Source organism: Orbicella faveolata, unplaced genomic scaffold (assembly GCF_042242905.1).
Source record: "Orbicella faveolata isolate gen_17 unplaced genomic scaffold, um_ofav_v1 contig_48, whole genome shotgun sequence".
Classification (NCBI taxonomy): domain Eukaryota; kingdom Metazoa; phylum Cnidaria; class Anthozoa; order Scleractinia; family Merulinidae; genus Orbicella; species Orbicella faveolata.
Window position 1 is genome coordinate 5,157,326 of NW_028301578.1, and position 15,697 is coordinate 5,173,022.

At 37.9% G+C, this 15,697-nt stretch overlaps 2 protein-coding genes across 2 annotated transcripts in view; one reads left to right on the forward strand and one right to left on the reverse strand.

Annotated features, from left to right (window-relative positions):
- LOC110059030 (histamine H2 receptor-like) overlaps nt 1-15,697 on the forward strand; it is a 150,851-nt gene that overhangs the window by 100,307 nt on the left and 34,847 nt on the right. The window lies entirely within an intron of this gene.
- LOC110059041 (uncharacterized) overlaps nt 6,588-15,697 on the reverse strand; it is a 60,058-nt gene continuing 50,948 nt past the window's right edge. Inside the window, exons 48-56 of the mRNA XM_089281626.1 lie at nt 15,058-15,618; nt 14,532-14,651; nt 13,685-13,882; nt 12,542-12,690; nt 11,231-11,369; nt 10,190-10,279; nt 9,336-9,402; nt 8,751-8,949; nt 6,588-7,743 (exon numbers count right to left, since the gene is read on the reverse strand). Of these exons, the coding sequence (XP_089137752.1) occupies nt 7,678-7,743; nt 8,751-8,949; nt 9,336-9,402; nt 10,190-10,279; nt 11,231-11,369; nt 12,542-12,690; nt 13,685-13,882; nt 14,532-14,651; nt 15,058-15,618 (1,589 nt within the window). The 3' untranslated portion in view covers nt 6,588-7,677. The remainder of the gene's footprint in view (nt 7,744-8,750; nt 8,950-9,335; nt 9,403-10,189; nt 10,280-11,230; nt 11,370-12,541; nt 12,691-13,684; nt 13,883-14,531; nt 14,652-15,057; nt 15,619-15,697) is intronic.

A 15,697-nucleotide genomic window follows, 5' to 3' on the forward strand; every position in this document is an offset into this window, starting at 1 on the left:
ACACACGGATATCGATTAATACAAGGTCGATTAATACAACTGAGGAGCGTTTCAACGAGAGGTATTGAAAGTAAACAACGCTACTTTACCGAGATTATATCCTTCATCGGTGAACGATTCCCCTCAAAGACTGATAAAATTTATGCTTTCAATAGGTGCCACGGAGTCTGCAGCAATATTTGAGCAGTTTCCTGGGTTATTTGTTCAATTTGACAAGTTTTAATGCCACTTACTTGGGAGAGTTTCGGCTGCGGGTATGAACATTTTGGTCTCTTTGATGGAGACAATTAAAGGATGAAATAAACGCACTAGTGTAGTTTGGAAACACTCGATGATATTTCTTGAACCAAGTTAGGCGTAATTCCAAAAGACACTCAGTCACAGTAACATCCTTGTATCGTGCTAACGATGCTAGAACGCATGCGTATGACTTATTAGGGTTCTACCACAAGGAAAAGCGCTCAACGTTAGTGTGTGATCTTGTATGAAATGTATCTTCCAACTGATATATGTAGTTGACACTAACGCCTATTAATCCGCGCCTGCGTTTAGAACAAATATTGGTTTTGTTCTAAAGAGAAAAGTACCGCAAGGAGAGCAAGGGGCTTTCTGAAACAAATATATAGCTTTTTGAAGTGATCAAAGAAGTAAGGTAAGTACATGCACCACCCATTTTACGTAGTGCTCACAAGTACCTACCCCATCCTAAGCCCCCCTTGCCGCAAACCTTATTAATTAATTGGAATAAATAAATTATACAAACATTAAAGTTTACACCCTATGGCCATAGTGCCATATTGCCATAGTGCCTTAAGGCCATGGTGCTTTAGCGACGTCAAACCCCAAACCATCCCAACAGTGAACTCTGCACTAAAAAGGACTCCACCCCCGTTCTTTTTACGCCCTTGTTCAGCCTCGTAATCATGTTTTCAGGAGTCGCTCGACTCGCTCAGCCTCGCTCCTGTCGTCCTGTTTTTGAGTTTTTTTTTTTTATAAAAAATATCTCTAAGTCGGCGCGTCTGGGTATGTTATGGACGGGTCAATGGATGACTGAGTGAGTGAGAGATGTATGTATGTCACACCAATGAGATCGGATCTACTATAAACAGCCAATCAAATTTCTTGTTGTAAAGGTAAATAGTATGTGAGACGATTTCATCCCGATACAGTTTAGAACGGCCATATTTATTCTTCTATAAAAGAGGAGGACGTATTCATATATTGGGCTTACTTTGACATTTTCTGTGGGTTTGGCTGAGGAGTTTAGTTATGAGCGAGATCAGCCTTGAGTTTTGAGTGTGTGAGTTATGCGTGTGCGCGTGTCACACAAATCACAGTGTGGAATGTATCAAAGAACTAATCAATTGCCTGTTAGAAAATAAGATGGTATCTATTTTAATCGGGAGACGTGTCAGATTACTGTAGTTTGTTCAGTGAAACATTTTATGGCTTACTATTTAGTTGTCTTACCATTACTCATGTAACATCGCATGTACACCATAAATTACCAGTTCCTTTCTTGCTGTACATCGCAACCGAAAAAACTTGTCAAATTAACCCAATGCTGCTATCTCCGAGACTTTCACAAAAAAAACTCTTGCATGCCTTGCGTGCCTATGTTTTAGTCTTCGCCTATTGCAAGTAAACATTCAGCTTTTCCACTCATCGAAGTTTCAGCCTCTGAAGTGCCCGCTATCCTGAAGAAATTCGTCTCGAGAGAAGCGACTTCCACGCCGTATTTACTTGACGCCATTCCGTCGGACTTGAAATTGGCGGAAAGGAGTAAAACCTCCTATTGGCTTGGCATCCTTCACAAGGTCAGCAAAATTTATTTATTATATATATATATATATATATATATATATATATATATATATATATATATATTGTTTTTTTTTTTATCATTTCGGAGTTTGGAGCATGTTTGGCCCAAAATAATATGGCTCAAGGGAAGCCATAACCCAGAGTGGTAGTTAAAAGGCTCTTCGGAGCCATTTGGACAAAATCTCCCGGACGGAAAGACGTCACGAAAACGCGGCCTTGTTGCTGAGTACTGTCCAAAATGGCGGTAACATTGTTCGAATTTTAGGCTTCTTTGGAGACGAATTTCATAAGGAAAACCTACACTTTAGAGGCTGAAACTTCGGTGAGTGGCTAAACTTAGTGCAAGGGTTTTGTTAGCGTTGAGAAAAAATATTCGTTTTTTGGAGTGATCTCCTGTAAGCCAGATCTACAGCATAACGATTTAAGCATAACGATTTAAGAAGGACGTTATGTCGGTGTATCTGCCGTGTGAACATCCTGGCACAAAAACATAATAGCAACATAACAGCTTTAACATGACGACATAAGGACATAAGGAAAAACTGATCTGATCTGACTGATCTTTTGCTTATCTCCAGTGGGCTAGTAGCCTATTAGTATACGGTCGTTTACGGAACGGTGGCCGCTTCTTTGCGTTTCCCAAGTTTCTGTGAAGATGATTTGGATAACGTTTTGAACGACTATTACGCGATAGAAATCGAGAGCAAATAATCTTATTCACACATTTGGCAAGATTTACATGATAATAACAAAACTATTTGAAGGTGAAATTCGATCAAGCTGAGTTATTAAGCATTTAATACGATCTTGTGGCAGGTTTTTGATATAGTCTTGAACTTGTTTATAAAATATGTCAAAACTGAACGCAGTTTTCTAAACACACTCACACACGAGCTTACACATGAGCTACCCCTGCTGTGAAACTTGATAATAGATTCCCTGTTGAACCTGTTGAACTTGTTTTCCTAAAATTCAAAGAAACATTCTGAGCAAGTCTTAAGAACCCGCATCACAGCTGTGTAACGTTTTAAAGATAGCGTAGACAGTGCCTTTTAATCGTTCAATTCAACTTTCTTCAAAAAGAAAAAGAAGGAAACAAAATAACAAGATTTTGGCAGAGGAGACCTTCGAGCCCGCGATACTTTGTGTCAACGTAAACTGATTACGCAAATGTACTGACCAATTGAAATATGTAAAAGTGCAAATCTAGATACAAAATGTTGTAAATACAGATTTCGATGGTATACAATTTTTGGCAAGCGATCCTATCGCACACAAGTTGCATACGAGACGATGTTGTAACATTCTACCCTCGCAAAACATTGTCGTCGCAGTACTAAGCAAGGAGGTTTGATTGACTCGAGAGAATTCGTGTCCTTGGCGTGACCCATGCGGCAGTTGTAAGAGAGATCAACATTATCATTTGTTAACCATGCTTTTGAAATAAAGCGATTCTTACCTTTTTTAAGGACCTCACAAGGAAAAAAATATTTAGGAAAGCAAGATGCTGCAGCCACACTTGAAACACCTCCTTACTGTTTCAAGATCTTTTGTGCAATTTCTGACCACTATATATCTTTCGGATGGCGCTGATAAAACTGGTACCCGCTCTTGTTTTGCTCACCTCAGACAATCGTCTGGTCCAATAATTGGCTGGAAACTAAAAAGAAAATGAAAAGATAAAATTGTAAAATCTTATTCCAATAAATAACACATTTCCAAACACCGTCACAGTTAGAATTACACGTGTCTTAATTTGTTGAGCTTGAGAAATAATCAGAAAGACAGGTACTAGGTCTTTTAGCATCGACAGACGTTATAAATACAATCTGTAAACTCTCATGCACTTATTCTCAATTTTGTGCAGCTTTCTTTATTGCAACTGTCATGATCATTTCAGTTGAAAAAACAAAACTTGAAATCTGCATTTAAAGTGGCCCACTTGAAAAACTGAACGCAGTTTTTTAAAAAGACTAGCCGCACGAGTCACCCCTGCTGTGTAAGTTGATAGTAGATTCCTTGTTAAAGCTTTTCAACTTGTTCTCCTTAACTTCAAATCAACATTATGAACAACCCGCAAAAATAGCATCGATTGCGCCCTTTTTTCGTTTATTTTTTTCAAACCAAAAATAATAATATTAATAATAAAAATAATAATAATAGTAATAATAATAATAAAATAATAAAGAAAACGTTTCTGATAGACCGTACGGTACATTTTGTCAATGTGATCCGATTTACGCAAGTTTACCGATCAAATACGTAATGATCAAAAGTATAAATCTACATACAAATTAACAAATTGACGTCAGTTTTTCATGTATCTATTCTGTTATTGACAATGAATTTCGTCATAACATTGCAAAGTAGCTGTGGATCCACGAGGCTACAAATTCATGCCTCTGTCCGCTAATTGACAATGTATATTAGCCAATGAGCGCGTGTGCACTTATCGTAAATGCGATTTTTCTGCAAACGATCCTAGGCCTGTCGCAAGTAACTTGCACACGACACGATGTTGTGGCGTTCAACGCGCGCTCAACATTGCCGCCACAATAGTAAGCAAGATGATTTGATTTAAGGTCATTCCACTGAAATAGAACCCGCACTGAGATTTTTGTGAAACTTTGCCTATTGATTGTTTATATTATAGGAACTTAAATTTTGAAATAAAAATGAGGGGTCCCCATCTTCGTTTAGGAGCAACAGCACCTTGTTTATACCCATATAAATCCTTATAATAACACCATGATTGTAGTCACGATTGCTTGCTAAATTCACGTTTCCGACGTATGCTTTTTGTTCTATACTGAGAATTGGTCCATATTTATTTTACACAGAGAAATTTATTACTCAATTCAAAACAACAGAAAAAAAATGATAGGTCACCACACTCGTTTGCGAGAAAATGACGATTTACCTCTATGGCGAGGTCCAGCTGTAAAGAAAAAGCCGCCATTTTTTAATACGCGCGCGCTAATCACGCGTGAAATTCTGCGCAGTAGGGATGCGCAATGCAATACTGGGGAATAGCCTTAAGGTTGCTCCCTATAGTTTTTTGACCGCGCTCGAACTGATTTCGAAAAACGCGTGATGGCGCGAGCTCTCAAAATTCTACGCGAAAGTCGCGCGCGAGATCACGCAGTAAAATGCCCACAAACATGGCGTCCACATTTTCAAAATTTGTTTATCACAAAAGTTGCATTGTGTAAATCTCCTTTGGTTTCAAAATGTTTATTGACCGAATAGAAGACCCTTCCCTTCTGTGCTTGATTTAAAGGAGAAAAGTACGAGGTATGTAGGAGACGATCATCGCACGGGGTAAAATAAATATATTACCACACGTATTTGTAGTCCTTGGCTTTGTTTGTGGGGCAGACACAAGTTGCCAAGATACGAGGAAAGAGGATTCCGCTAAATCTGTAATGAACCAGGATGTTACTCCCCAACAAGCTAAGTCGTGTAATGAGTTCGTGGAACACGAATATGCTCTTCGGAAATACGGAAAAAAAAAGAAAAAAAAAAAGAAAAAAAAAAAAAACACAACAAAAAAACAAGGTCGAATTTTAGCAGCCATTATCGCTCATTTACAAAATGCTAGCCGTCCATAGGGTAAGACTTCCTTCTTTAAATTTTTCTCTCTAAAAATGTGTCATATTAATGCGAAACGTAGCTTTAGGTAGGACGTAAGCAGCACGTGCAAATGACGCCAGTGGGTCATTGATATGCATGCGCGCGTGGTCATCTCGAAATTTTATGACGTCACAAAGAAGCCAACGAAAAAAACCAGTGCTTTTTTTCTCGTGTTTCCTTCGGTGAAATTTCGTGAACTTTTGTATACTTCATGATATAGATGCTTACTTCACAATATAATTTTTTGACAAAATTTTGTCGAGGGATTTCTCTTTTGTTAATAAAAAATAAGAAGATTAAGGATTTTTACGAATCTACTAGATAAACTTTTCATTTTATCAAATTAAGCTATTGTTCGAAATCGTTTTTACAAGACTGCCCAGGTTAAAATTATTTTACCGAGGCTGACCTTTGAAATAGAAGTAAATAGGTTGAAAATAGCACAAAAGTGGTTATCTTTACGGTTGGTTGTTGCCATGGCAACAGTCTGCAATACACTCATATGAACGAGAAAGAAACCCCAGGTGTGTTGCTAATCTTCACTGCGAATGCCAGGGGCTTAAACCCAAAGGTGAAAGAAATAGTTCATTTTTAGTTCTTCATCCTTCTTCAGGTGAAGATACTGTTAATACTGTAGGGAACCACCCTAATCGTGTTGTAGGCGTGACCCATGCGACAGTTGTAAGAGAGATCGACGCTCATTTGTTTACCATACGTCTGATCATGAAATAAAGGAGTTCTTACCTTTTTCAAGTAAACAAAACAAAGCAAAACAAAAAAAATCTTAGGAGAGAGAGATGCTGAAGCCCCACTTGAAGTTCCCTCATACTGTTTCATTGTCTCTATCTCCTTCGCTCCTGGGTGGAGATGGGCCAACTACAATGACTGTTTTCATTGTGCTTGGTGCAAATTTGGATTTCTATGAATTTTTCGTGCGACGCTGATAAAAATGGCATCCTCTCTTGTTTTGTTCTTCGCAGGCAATCGTCTGGTGTAATAATTGGTTGGAAAGTACGTGTTGAATTCTCGCCAATCATTTGAGATGTTTCCCTAAGCATTGTACAGACTAAAAGACTTTGTTTTTACTATGTCACCACACCCACCCCACCAAAGAAAATAAAAGCAGGAAAGGCAAACAGAAAGAGACTTTATTTACTAAATAAATACAGGAGTATGAGTTGCAATGGTCAGGCAATATTACTGGAATTGTCTCATGAAAAATTACAAAATATATCAAACAAGCACAGCAATGTTAGAAGTATTATATCAAGCATGAGAGACAATGTTTCATCGGGATATCCAAACACCGAGAAGAGAGTTGAAAATACGACACGCAGCGAAGTATTGTTGACGAAATCCGAGGCGTTTGGATAACCGAAGAAACACTGTCTCGAGTGTTTGATATATCTTCTCAATCGAAACAAAAACTAAGGAGTAAACGGAGAAGTAGATTAAAATCGTCCAAATGTAATATGCTAATTAGAACCGGGTATCCAAACTTCCTTCATGGTTGTGATTTTCTTGGATTGAACTTGATGAATTATTAATGAATGTGAGAAATAATCTTGAAAAGCACACAGGACAGAAATGATTTCAGAAACAACAGTCTGGTTCACTTTAGCGCGTTGTATTGTCAAGAATCGCTTTTAGTGTTTATTATTAGTTGAGCGGTTTTTGTGCCTCCGCAAATAGAATTGATAAGCGAGTGATCATGACAAAAGATCGTTCTCTTCTGTTACTTTTGACGTTCAAGACCACTTTATTATGTCTTCTTTAGTAAATACCTCCCTGTTCCAGCTTGGAACGCGGCGCGCGTCGAGTTAATTATGGGCTTGTTGCACTCCACGGTTACTATGAACTCATCGAGGTCACATTGTTGTTGTTGTTCTTTTTTAGTTAACCGCTGACCAGGTAGTGGTTTTTCGATTGGATCGCGGGCTCAAGCCAGGTTAATCTATTGCAATCAGGAGCTCCAATTTTAGGCTAGTCTATATTTAGTCTAATTTTATATATTATGAGCATTTTTTAATGAACATTTGCCCCTTAAGTTGCAACCTTCTACGCTGTTAGTTTTCATTTAACATAACTTGCTGCTAAGAAATTATGCGCACTATCAGGCAGATTACACCCCGGCAATAAGCTGACTAATTAATTTCTCGCAAGCTGCATTAATAATAATCGTGTTGCTGAGGCCACGTAACAAATCTTCATTTAACGGATCTAATAAGTTTCCAGGTTGACGTGACCTTGAGTTGCCACATTAACTTGACGGTCGAAACTAAAAATCTGCAAAATAATACCATTACAAAATAGGGTTATTTACTTTGCTGTGAGTTTATAAAGAAAACAAAATGTGTGCCATGGTATTTAAATCTGATGTTACATGGATCTATAACCCAACGAATTATTAACTAAGGATGCCTTATCAATCTGAAGTCGTGGTCATGTTGTCATCGATGGACGAACATCTGGATCTGTCATCGATCTGGACGAAACTGAGGCACGTTTCATATAAAATGCGCTACAAGTTGCTTATTTCTTTTTTTGTGTCTATGTTTGTTTGTTTTGTGTCCCTGACCGGAACATGTGAAGTGTCTTTTCTTTTAACAAACTGCCTTTAAATTTTTAACTCTTAGGTTATTTCGGGTAACCAGCACCCCAATCGCTTTTGCTTTAATATTGCGTTGTAAATTCATCTTTTCTTTCAACTCCGGAGGAAGTAAAATTTAGTTGTCCTGATTTTTTTGAAAAGTCTGAGGAAAAATGCTTCAAGTTCATCGTTCGTACCGAATCTCTCGAACTTTTCTCCAGTCTAATAACATATTTCACCGTATCGCTGTCATATTTTTGAACTGAATTCAACTGTTAAGACTATCAAATAAATCGGTAAGAACTATGGGAGGCAAAGATATCAATATTTTAAGCGTATGAGCTAAGAACTCTGCCTCTGATAGTTTTTGCACTCTGATTGGCTTAATAAATTTGCCAAAAAAGATCTCAAGAAGTTGTCAACAATTAATCAAAACTTTGTAAAGTGGCAGAGTTAATAAACGTTCTTTTTCTGCTGGTAAATTATTGCACCGGTACCTTCGCAAACATTATTGTCTACCTTTGAATACTGGTTTTTTAAATTTTCATTCATTTGAGGGGAAGATTTTTATTCAATTGAATAAAACTTCGAGTGCCATTTAAACTATGCTCTTTGTAATCGATCAGGTTAACAACATTGAAGAAACAAGTTCCAATTTTTCTCATGCATGTGCACACAAGTAACTCTAATTGGTCTACCATACCTTATTCTCGTTAGAGAAAATTGCATCATCAGATGTTGTATTGATGTTTTCCACTTGTAACAGACTCTCTGAACCCAGCTGCATAGTCAGCGACTGAGATTCATACAGGGGAACTAACGGAACAGCTCCGTTTTGAGGGGGGTCTGGGTCGAATCGAACTGTAGTGCTATTCTGAGAAGGTCCAATAGGAGGAGGGTTGCTGAATTACAAGATAAAAGAAGATTAATGACATAATGACAGATTGATATTTTAAGAAGAGGCCTCCAATTATCTAGTGGTCATTTCAGGAGGGTCCTCTAAAAAAGTAAAGATCTAAATACATTAAAAGCCTAAAATAAATTATAATAATCAAAGCCAAAGACTCAAAACTACAACAAAGGTTCATTAAAACTAGAACTATATTGAAACAATTTCATGGCTACGGCCGCTGTCATGGTAACGTTCTCTCGAAATTTGCCTCATTTCCAGTCTTTTAGGAAATGGTACTTGCTACACATGTGCAATCTTTTACCATGGCAAAGTGTCCTTTGAAATCGAAACCTTAATTTAGGTGTGCCCCTGATCTTGAGTAACGATGTCGCTTACCCGAGAGGAAGCAAAAGAAACATCAGTGACATCACGAGAAGACCAACGAACACTGCCACGGGTATCACTGTTAAAAGTTGAAAAGAAAGTAAGGACATTTAGATAACAAGATGGGATGAAGAGTACGAAGGGGTAATCCCCTATATAAGTTTTGGTCTTAAGGTATTCCCTCTCAGGTTATTCCTGGATCACTCCTGGTTTCAGATATTTCAGCAGGAACGAAGCTAAAGATATAGTTATTCAGTACGCAGATTTCGTTTACGTAGACAGCAAAAGACTCCACGAAAACACCCGCGAAACTCGTGTGGCAACGTTATATGCAGGAGAACTAAGTACCAAGTCTACGATTAAACTTTACAGAAATTGTCTTGGGGATATGGCCAACGTGGGAGATTAAATCTCTTGTAGAAGATCGATCGATATAAATTTTCAACTACAAATAAGAATACCGCTCGAGATTTGCTTAGAGTCATGCCTGAGGAGGCAACTTCATAACTACGTTACAATAAGTTTATAAAAATATATAAGCCGCTTGTAGCCAACTACTTCTAGAAAACAACAGCAAAACATTATAAGAGGAAAAGTGGCTACGTCTAAATATGTAATTCATTGTCTACTGTACTGTTCGGTTAGGAATCTCCCTCGTTCTCTAGTTTACATCCACTTGGTGTTTACTATTTTCGATCTTAGGCAAGTGAAAACTGGAGTCTCCCGGATGACATAATACAGCTCAAACATCTTACGGAAAGCTTTAAAATAAAGGTATTCAAAGATGTGAGAGCATTTATTTCAAGCTAAGTACTAATCATGATAACAATCCTGTGGTTCAGAATTTCAATACATTTAAAACATACCTGCTAAACGTGTATCAAACAGAGGATCTTTAGTCAGCGGAGCGTCGTTTACTCTCTGTAGAGGCGTGCGTGGAAACTCCATGAAACCCTCTGCCGGTAAAAAAAAAAAAAAAAAAAAAAAAAACTATGTACATGCATTCACTATTTAATGGCAGTAGTTGTAAAGACAAGAAAATGATTTTTAATTTTTTTTTCTCCAGGAACTAGAGAAACTTTAAACCGACTCTTGATTTTAAAACTGTCTTATCACGTTTATTTACGACGACGTTTTCTATATTAACCTCTTACCAAGCGAGCGCGAGGGCTGTACTGGCAAACATGGCCCTGAGGTCGTGATACTACGGATCGTGGGTAGCAAGGTCTGTACTAAAACGACCGAGGGTCAATATTTCCAAGTACGGCTCGAGCAAGCTAGGTCATTAAGTAGTTTATTATATGGCACTCGGGCCATGCTTGTTTATTGAATTTGCCGGCTTTCGAAAACAGCAAATTCACGATTTTAGATTGTTTCCACGGAAACGGTCCGTATGGAAAAATCCCGACCAAGATAGAGCCAATCCGAACGCTCGAATTTACCTCAAGACTGCGACCCTGCCTTATAATAAACTCGAATATTGAAGCATCGCTATCAGGTGAATCTAAATTTCGACATTTGAATCAGTTGTGATCGACACATTTGTATTTCGGTCAGCGTTGCTATTCTATTACGGCAGTCGAATAGAATGGCAAAAGTTCGACTTCGATTCGATTCAACTTTACATGCGTTAATGCATACATACGATACGATACGATACGATACGATACGATACTTTATTTAACGTGGGGTTTATGGATACATAATCTACATAATCTAAGTTATATTTTACCTTAAAAATTTTGTGTCGAATTAAGTTAGACGCCATCTGGTTTGACGTCTGAATCAATCGTCATACTTAATTATACTTGAGTCGGCAAGTTGGGAACGTATAAAGTTCGGGCCTTACTAACCGTGACCAGAGAATAATAATACAAAAAAGTAGACATTAAGACATGCTACAGTACCTCCTTTGTCACATCCATACAGAGCTAACCGCATGCAGGCAAACTGTCCGGTGTGGTTCACTGGATGAATTCTGATAAAGTGAGCATTGGTGCTATGGAGACTGATGGTTGTCGCTGAAATATCTTTGTTGGCTTCAAACTGAAAAATATAGTAGGGTTGAAAACGTTATTTGGGATTCATCAGAAAATTTAGTTGGCCCAAGAACCGAACAGTAAAGCTATGATACTTTTGTCAATAACCAATATACTACGCGTGTTGTGATTGGTACTTTTCCGTGTTCTACCACAAGATAGACGCATAGGTTAGTACAGTTAACTTTTGCAAAATTATTGTCGCCGAGGAGGTTCGTCGCAGAACAGAAACAAAGATGAAATATCCATCTTCACTAGGAGAATCTTGCTGACGTCATAGTTAACATTTTCCCTCATTGACATACAGCTAGACACGAATTGATTACAAACCTTTAAAAAACTTGAGAAACTTAGTAATTGGAGAAATTCGAGGCTCTTTGGGTATAATATTCAAGGAGAAATTGATTTTCAGAAACTGCAAAATGTCTGGGTGGCAAAAGCGCTTAGGAGCTCGTACAGTCTTTGTAAAAGTTTGAGTTTTTAAACAGGCGTCGCGCAAAAAGTATTCCATACTTCGCTCTCAAATTCCTTGGGACTGTCAATCATGCTATGCCCTTTCAATATTCAGAACTATAGAGTCCTAAAGTGATGACGTCACAAAAATAAAATTTTTGAAATTATGGGATATGATGTCATATTCTTATAGAGGATCCTAAAAGATGCCCTCATCCCAAAAATTAGCTCTGAATTGCAATTCCCGATAGAGATATAAGGGATCAAAGTTTGATAGCATTCCAGACAAACCCTTCAAAATTTGTTTGAGTTGCTTCAGTTTAGAACCGACTCAAAATTAGAGAGATATATACGGGGCAGTACCAAATTTTCATCCTTTATATTTCGGCTGGGAATTACAATTAAGAGGTAATTTTTGGTAAAGACCCTTTTTTAAGGAGGCTCTATTCGAAAATGGCGCCAAATCCCATAATTTCTCAAATTTATTTTTTGTGACGTCACACTTTAGGACTCTATTGTACTTGTAGGTCGATCAAAAACTGCATCGCTTGTGCTCATGAGGAAAATATTGTAAACAAAGATTCTCTTACAGCCAAGTCGTCTCGAACGAAGTCACTATTCCACATTACTAGATAATTAACTTTACCCTATCATCTTTAACAGTGTACATCCAAAAGCAAAATTGAATCGTCTTGCTAAACTGATCAAAGTAAGACCTATACTTACTAATTTTGTCTCGCCTTCTTCAGTATATTCGACAAAAGACGCCTCGTCAGTGCTGTTACTTGTTGATACATAATAGCTTTCAACCCATAAGTTTGTTGTTTCATCTTGAACACCTTCGGTCTCAATCTCAGTGATATTCGTTAAGTATTCTAGAAGAAAACAACATTTTACACTAAATAAACTGCATTTTCTGTTCTTTCAGACTTAAACTTGTTTTCTATAATCGATAAAAACAGTAGAATATGTCAGTTTGGGGTGGGGAACGCCACTTCAAAAACAATGGGTCTCACCAAATTTTCGTCGAGTTTCACGAGTCTCGCCGTCTCATTTGTTTTGGTGGTTATTTGACTCTCGCAGTCTCTATATTTTGCAAGGCCAAGAGAATCTCGAAGTCACGAATGCCGTCCTCTGATTGGCTACGCTACGCACTATCTATTCTGTGATAGATAGTGAGTAGCGAAGCAGTGTGCCCTTGTCAACAAAATAACGGCCGCTTGTCGTTTTCAAAGTGTCTGTGAAGAGGATTTAGATAAAGTTTTGAACGACTAGTCGATTTATACTAAAACAGTTATATTATTCGCTCTCGATTTCTATGCGTGATAAAAAAAATCTCGAGTGCATAATCTAATTGTTCAGTATATCTTTCGAGGCAAAGTTCACGTCAAGATATTTACCAACTCTAAGCAAATTCCTTAAGTGGTCGATCGAAGACTTACAAAAAAAGTCATGATCAATTTGGTTATGATCAAGCCGAAGAGAAATAATTAATGGTTATTCCACGAGCCCTCAGTGGATATGATGTGAGAGCGGAAAATTGTCATTTTTTTTTTTCGGGAAAATTGGAAAGGGTTGATAAGAAGCTCAGAAATAATTTCGCTGTAGAATATCATTTTCCCTGTACAAGTCAAATCTACCAAGAGTTTACTTCTTTACCATTCCTCTGTCAGCTATGTGCTGATAACTGTTAAGAAGCTGAGGACTGACAGAAAACTAGAAAGTCGGCAACAGGTACTTTAAATTTAAGAGTGTAACATTAAACGTTCACCTTTCCCAACGTTTACATGACAAGTAATTTCCAGCATCCGAAAAGTGTTTAAAGTTATTTGTTTGTTTGGTATTTGAAAGCTCGCTGAAAAAACTCACCAAAGAACACTTGGATGTAGGGTGCAGTGTCAGTTTGTGATGAACACCACCCATCCTCCCAGCTACCGATAACTTCGATGCCAACCCTCGCTCGGTGAGCCGCGTGGTTACTGTCTCTCTGCGATGATGCCGAAATGTACTTGTCTGGGACTCGACGTGTGTTTGGAGTTTTGAGACCCAGTTCTGTAAGTCCACAACCTGCATGGCAAATTAGATCTTGTTTTCCTCTTAAAGAGAATCTTGACTGAGACGCAGTTTAAGTTTCAAAGTATACCCAATGGCTCTCTTTAACTGATCCTGGGGTTTGTTGATATCTCTTTAAGTGGTTCGAATACGAGAAGTTGAGTTTTCAGTTTAAATCACCTGAGCATCGCCACGTTACTTTATGGTAATTTATGACGTCATTGTTTGGTCAAGGATATCAACATAGGGTCTACAGAAGAAGATTTCTCGTTGGAACTGCACATATTCACTCGGAGTAAATCTCTAGATTCACGCAATGCCGAATTTAAAGAAAAAAACGTCCATTGGTGCAATGACGTTATAATTTCCCAACAAGCTTGCAAAAATAAACAGGGCGGAGCGAGGGAAATTTGAATTCCCTAAAATAGCAAACGTGGAACGTTAGAGGAGGAGTCAAAATCTTCAAATCTTCGAAGCAGTTTAACACAAATACCAACTTGACAAAATTCCCATTAAAAAAGGCAATCAAAGTGAGAAATAAAAAAAACTTGAATTAAGTCAGAGGCGTGAATCTACATAAAGTTTAAAAGAAACCAAGAAAATTGTAACGGCAAATCGTTTTAACCAATTCCTCGTTAGTTACATATAACAAAGGTTACCATACCAAGCTCACACCGGCTTCCATAGAAATTACGTGGACAGACGCAGCGGAAATTCTGACCAGTGTTGATGCAAGTGCCACCATTTAAGCAAGGTGAGGAGCTGCATTTGTTAAGTTCTTGCACTAAAGGAAAAAGTGAAAAAGAAGAAGAAGAAGTCAGTTTTGTGTTTAGGTCACAACTGTCTCACAATTCCTAGAAGATGAGAAAATGTTTTGATTGGCGCATTCCTGAATAATTGAGTCCTTGATTTTCTTCTCTTTTCAAAGAAATCTGATAAATTCAGTCGAAATATCGAAGCTTATAGTTAAATATAATCTAGATAAACAACAATGAGGAGATTTTCTGTAATTTAAGTGAAAGTCAGCAATAATGTAAAATCTAAAATGACTAACACATGCTCACTACAGATATGTTTATGGTCTTCATGTAGCATTTCAAACTTCCTCATTGGCCAGCAAAACGCTACCAACAAACCAAGTTAAAGAAAGAAACATGAACAAGGATGATTTCAAATTTACAACAACTTACATCGACAGACTTCCTTTTTCAACTTGCTGTTCAAATCTCCAAGATCTTTAAACGATGTTTCATATACTCGCGTGCCATTATCACCAGTGATCAGTTTCAGCTCGTCGACGTCATAGTCCTCACCAACCCCTATGGTGAAAATGGTGACGTTCTTTTCGCGCAGCAACTTTGCTGGTGTTTTCACCAGATCGTATGAAGCACCACTTGCTAGGATGATGAGATAATTCAGTTTATTGTTTTGAGTTGCAGAATCCGAAAACAAGTTACGACGAACGAAGTTTAGGGCTTTTCCAGTTTTCCTTCCACGGCCTGGATAGGTAGCCATTTGGACTGCAGCCATTGCATCTGCAGAATTTTTATGTTCCGAAAAATTAAACACTAGGTGAGGATCTTCGGAGAAAACAACCATTCCAGGATTTGTTGTATTATCAGATACATCAAAAGACGCGATCAAGTTGGCCACGAACTCGAGGGACTTGTTGAAATTTCCTTCACCGCGAAGTTCCACGGTTGCAGACCCATCCACCATGAAACCAAGGTTCATGTTGTGGTGATCACAATCTATAGTCAAGAGAGGATAAAAGGTAGGAGAGTTTATTCTCAATAAAGGCCTTATTCTCAAGGCAATTCGGATCATGCT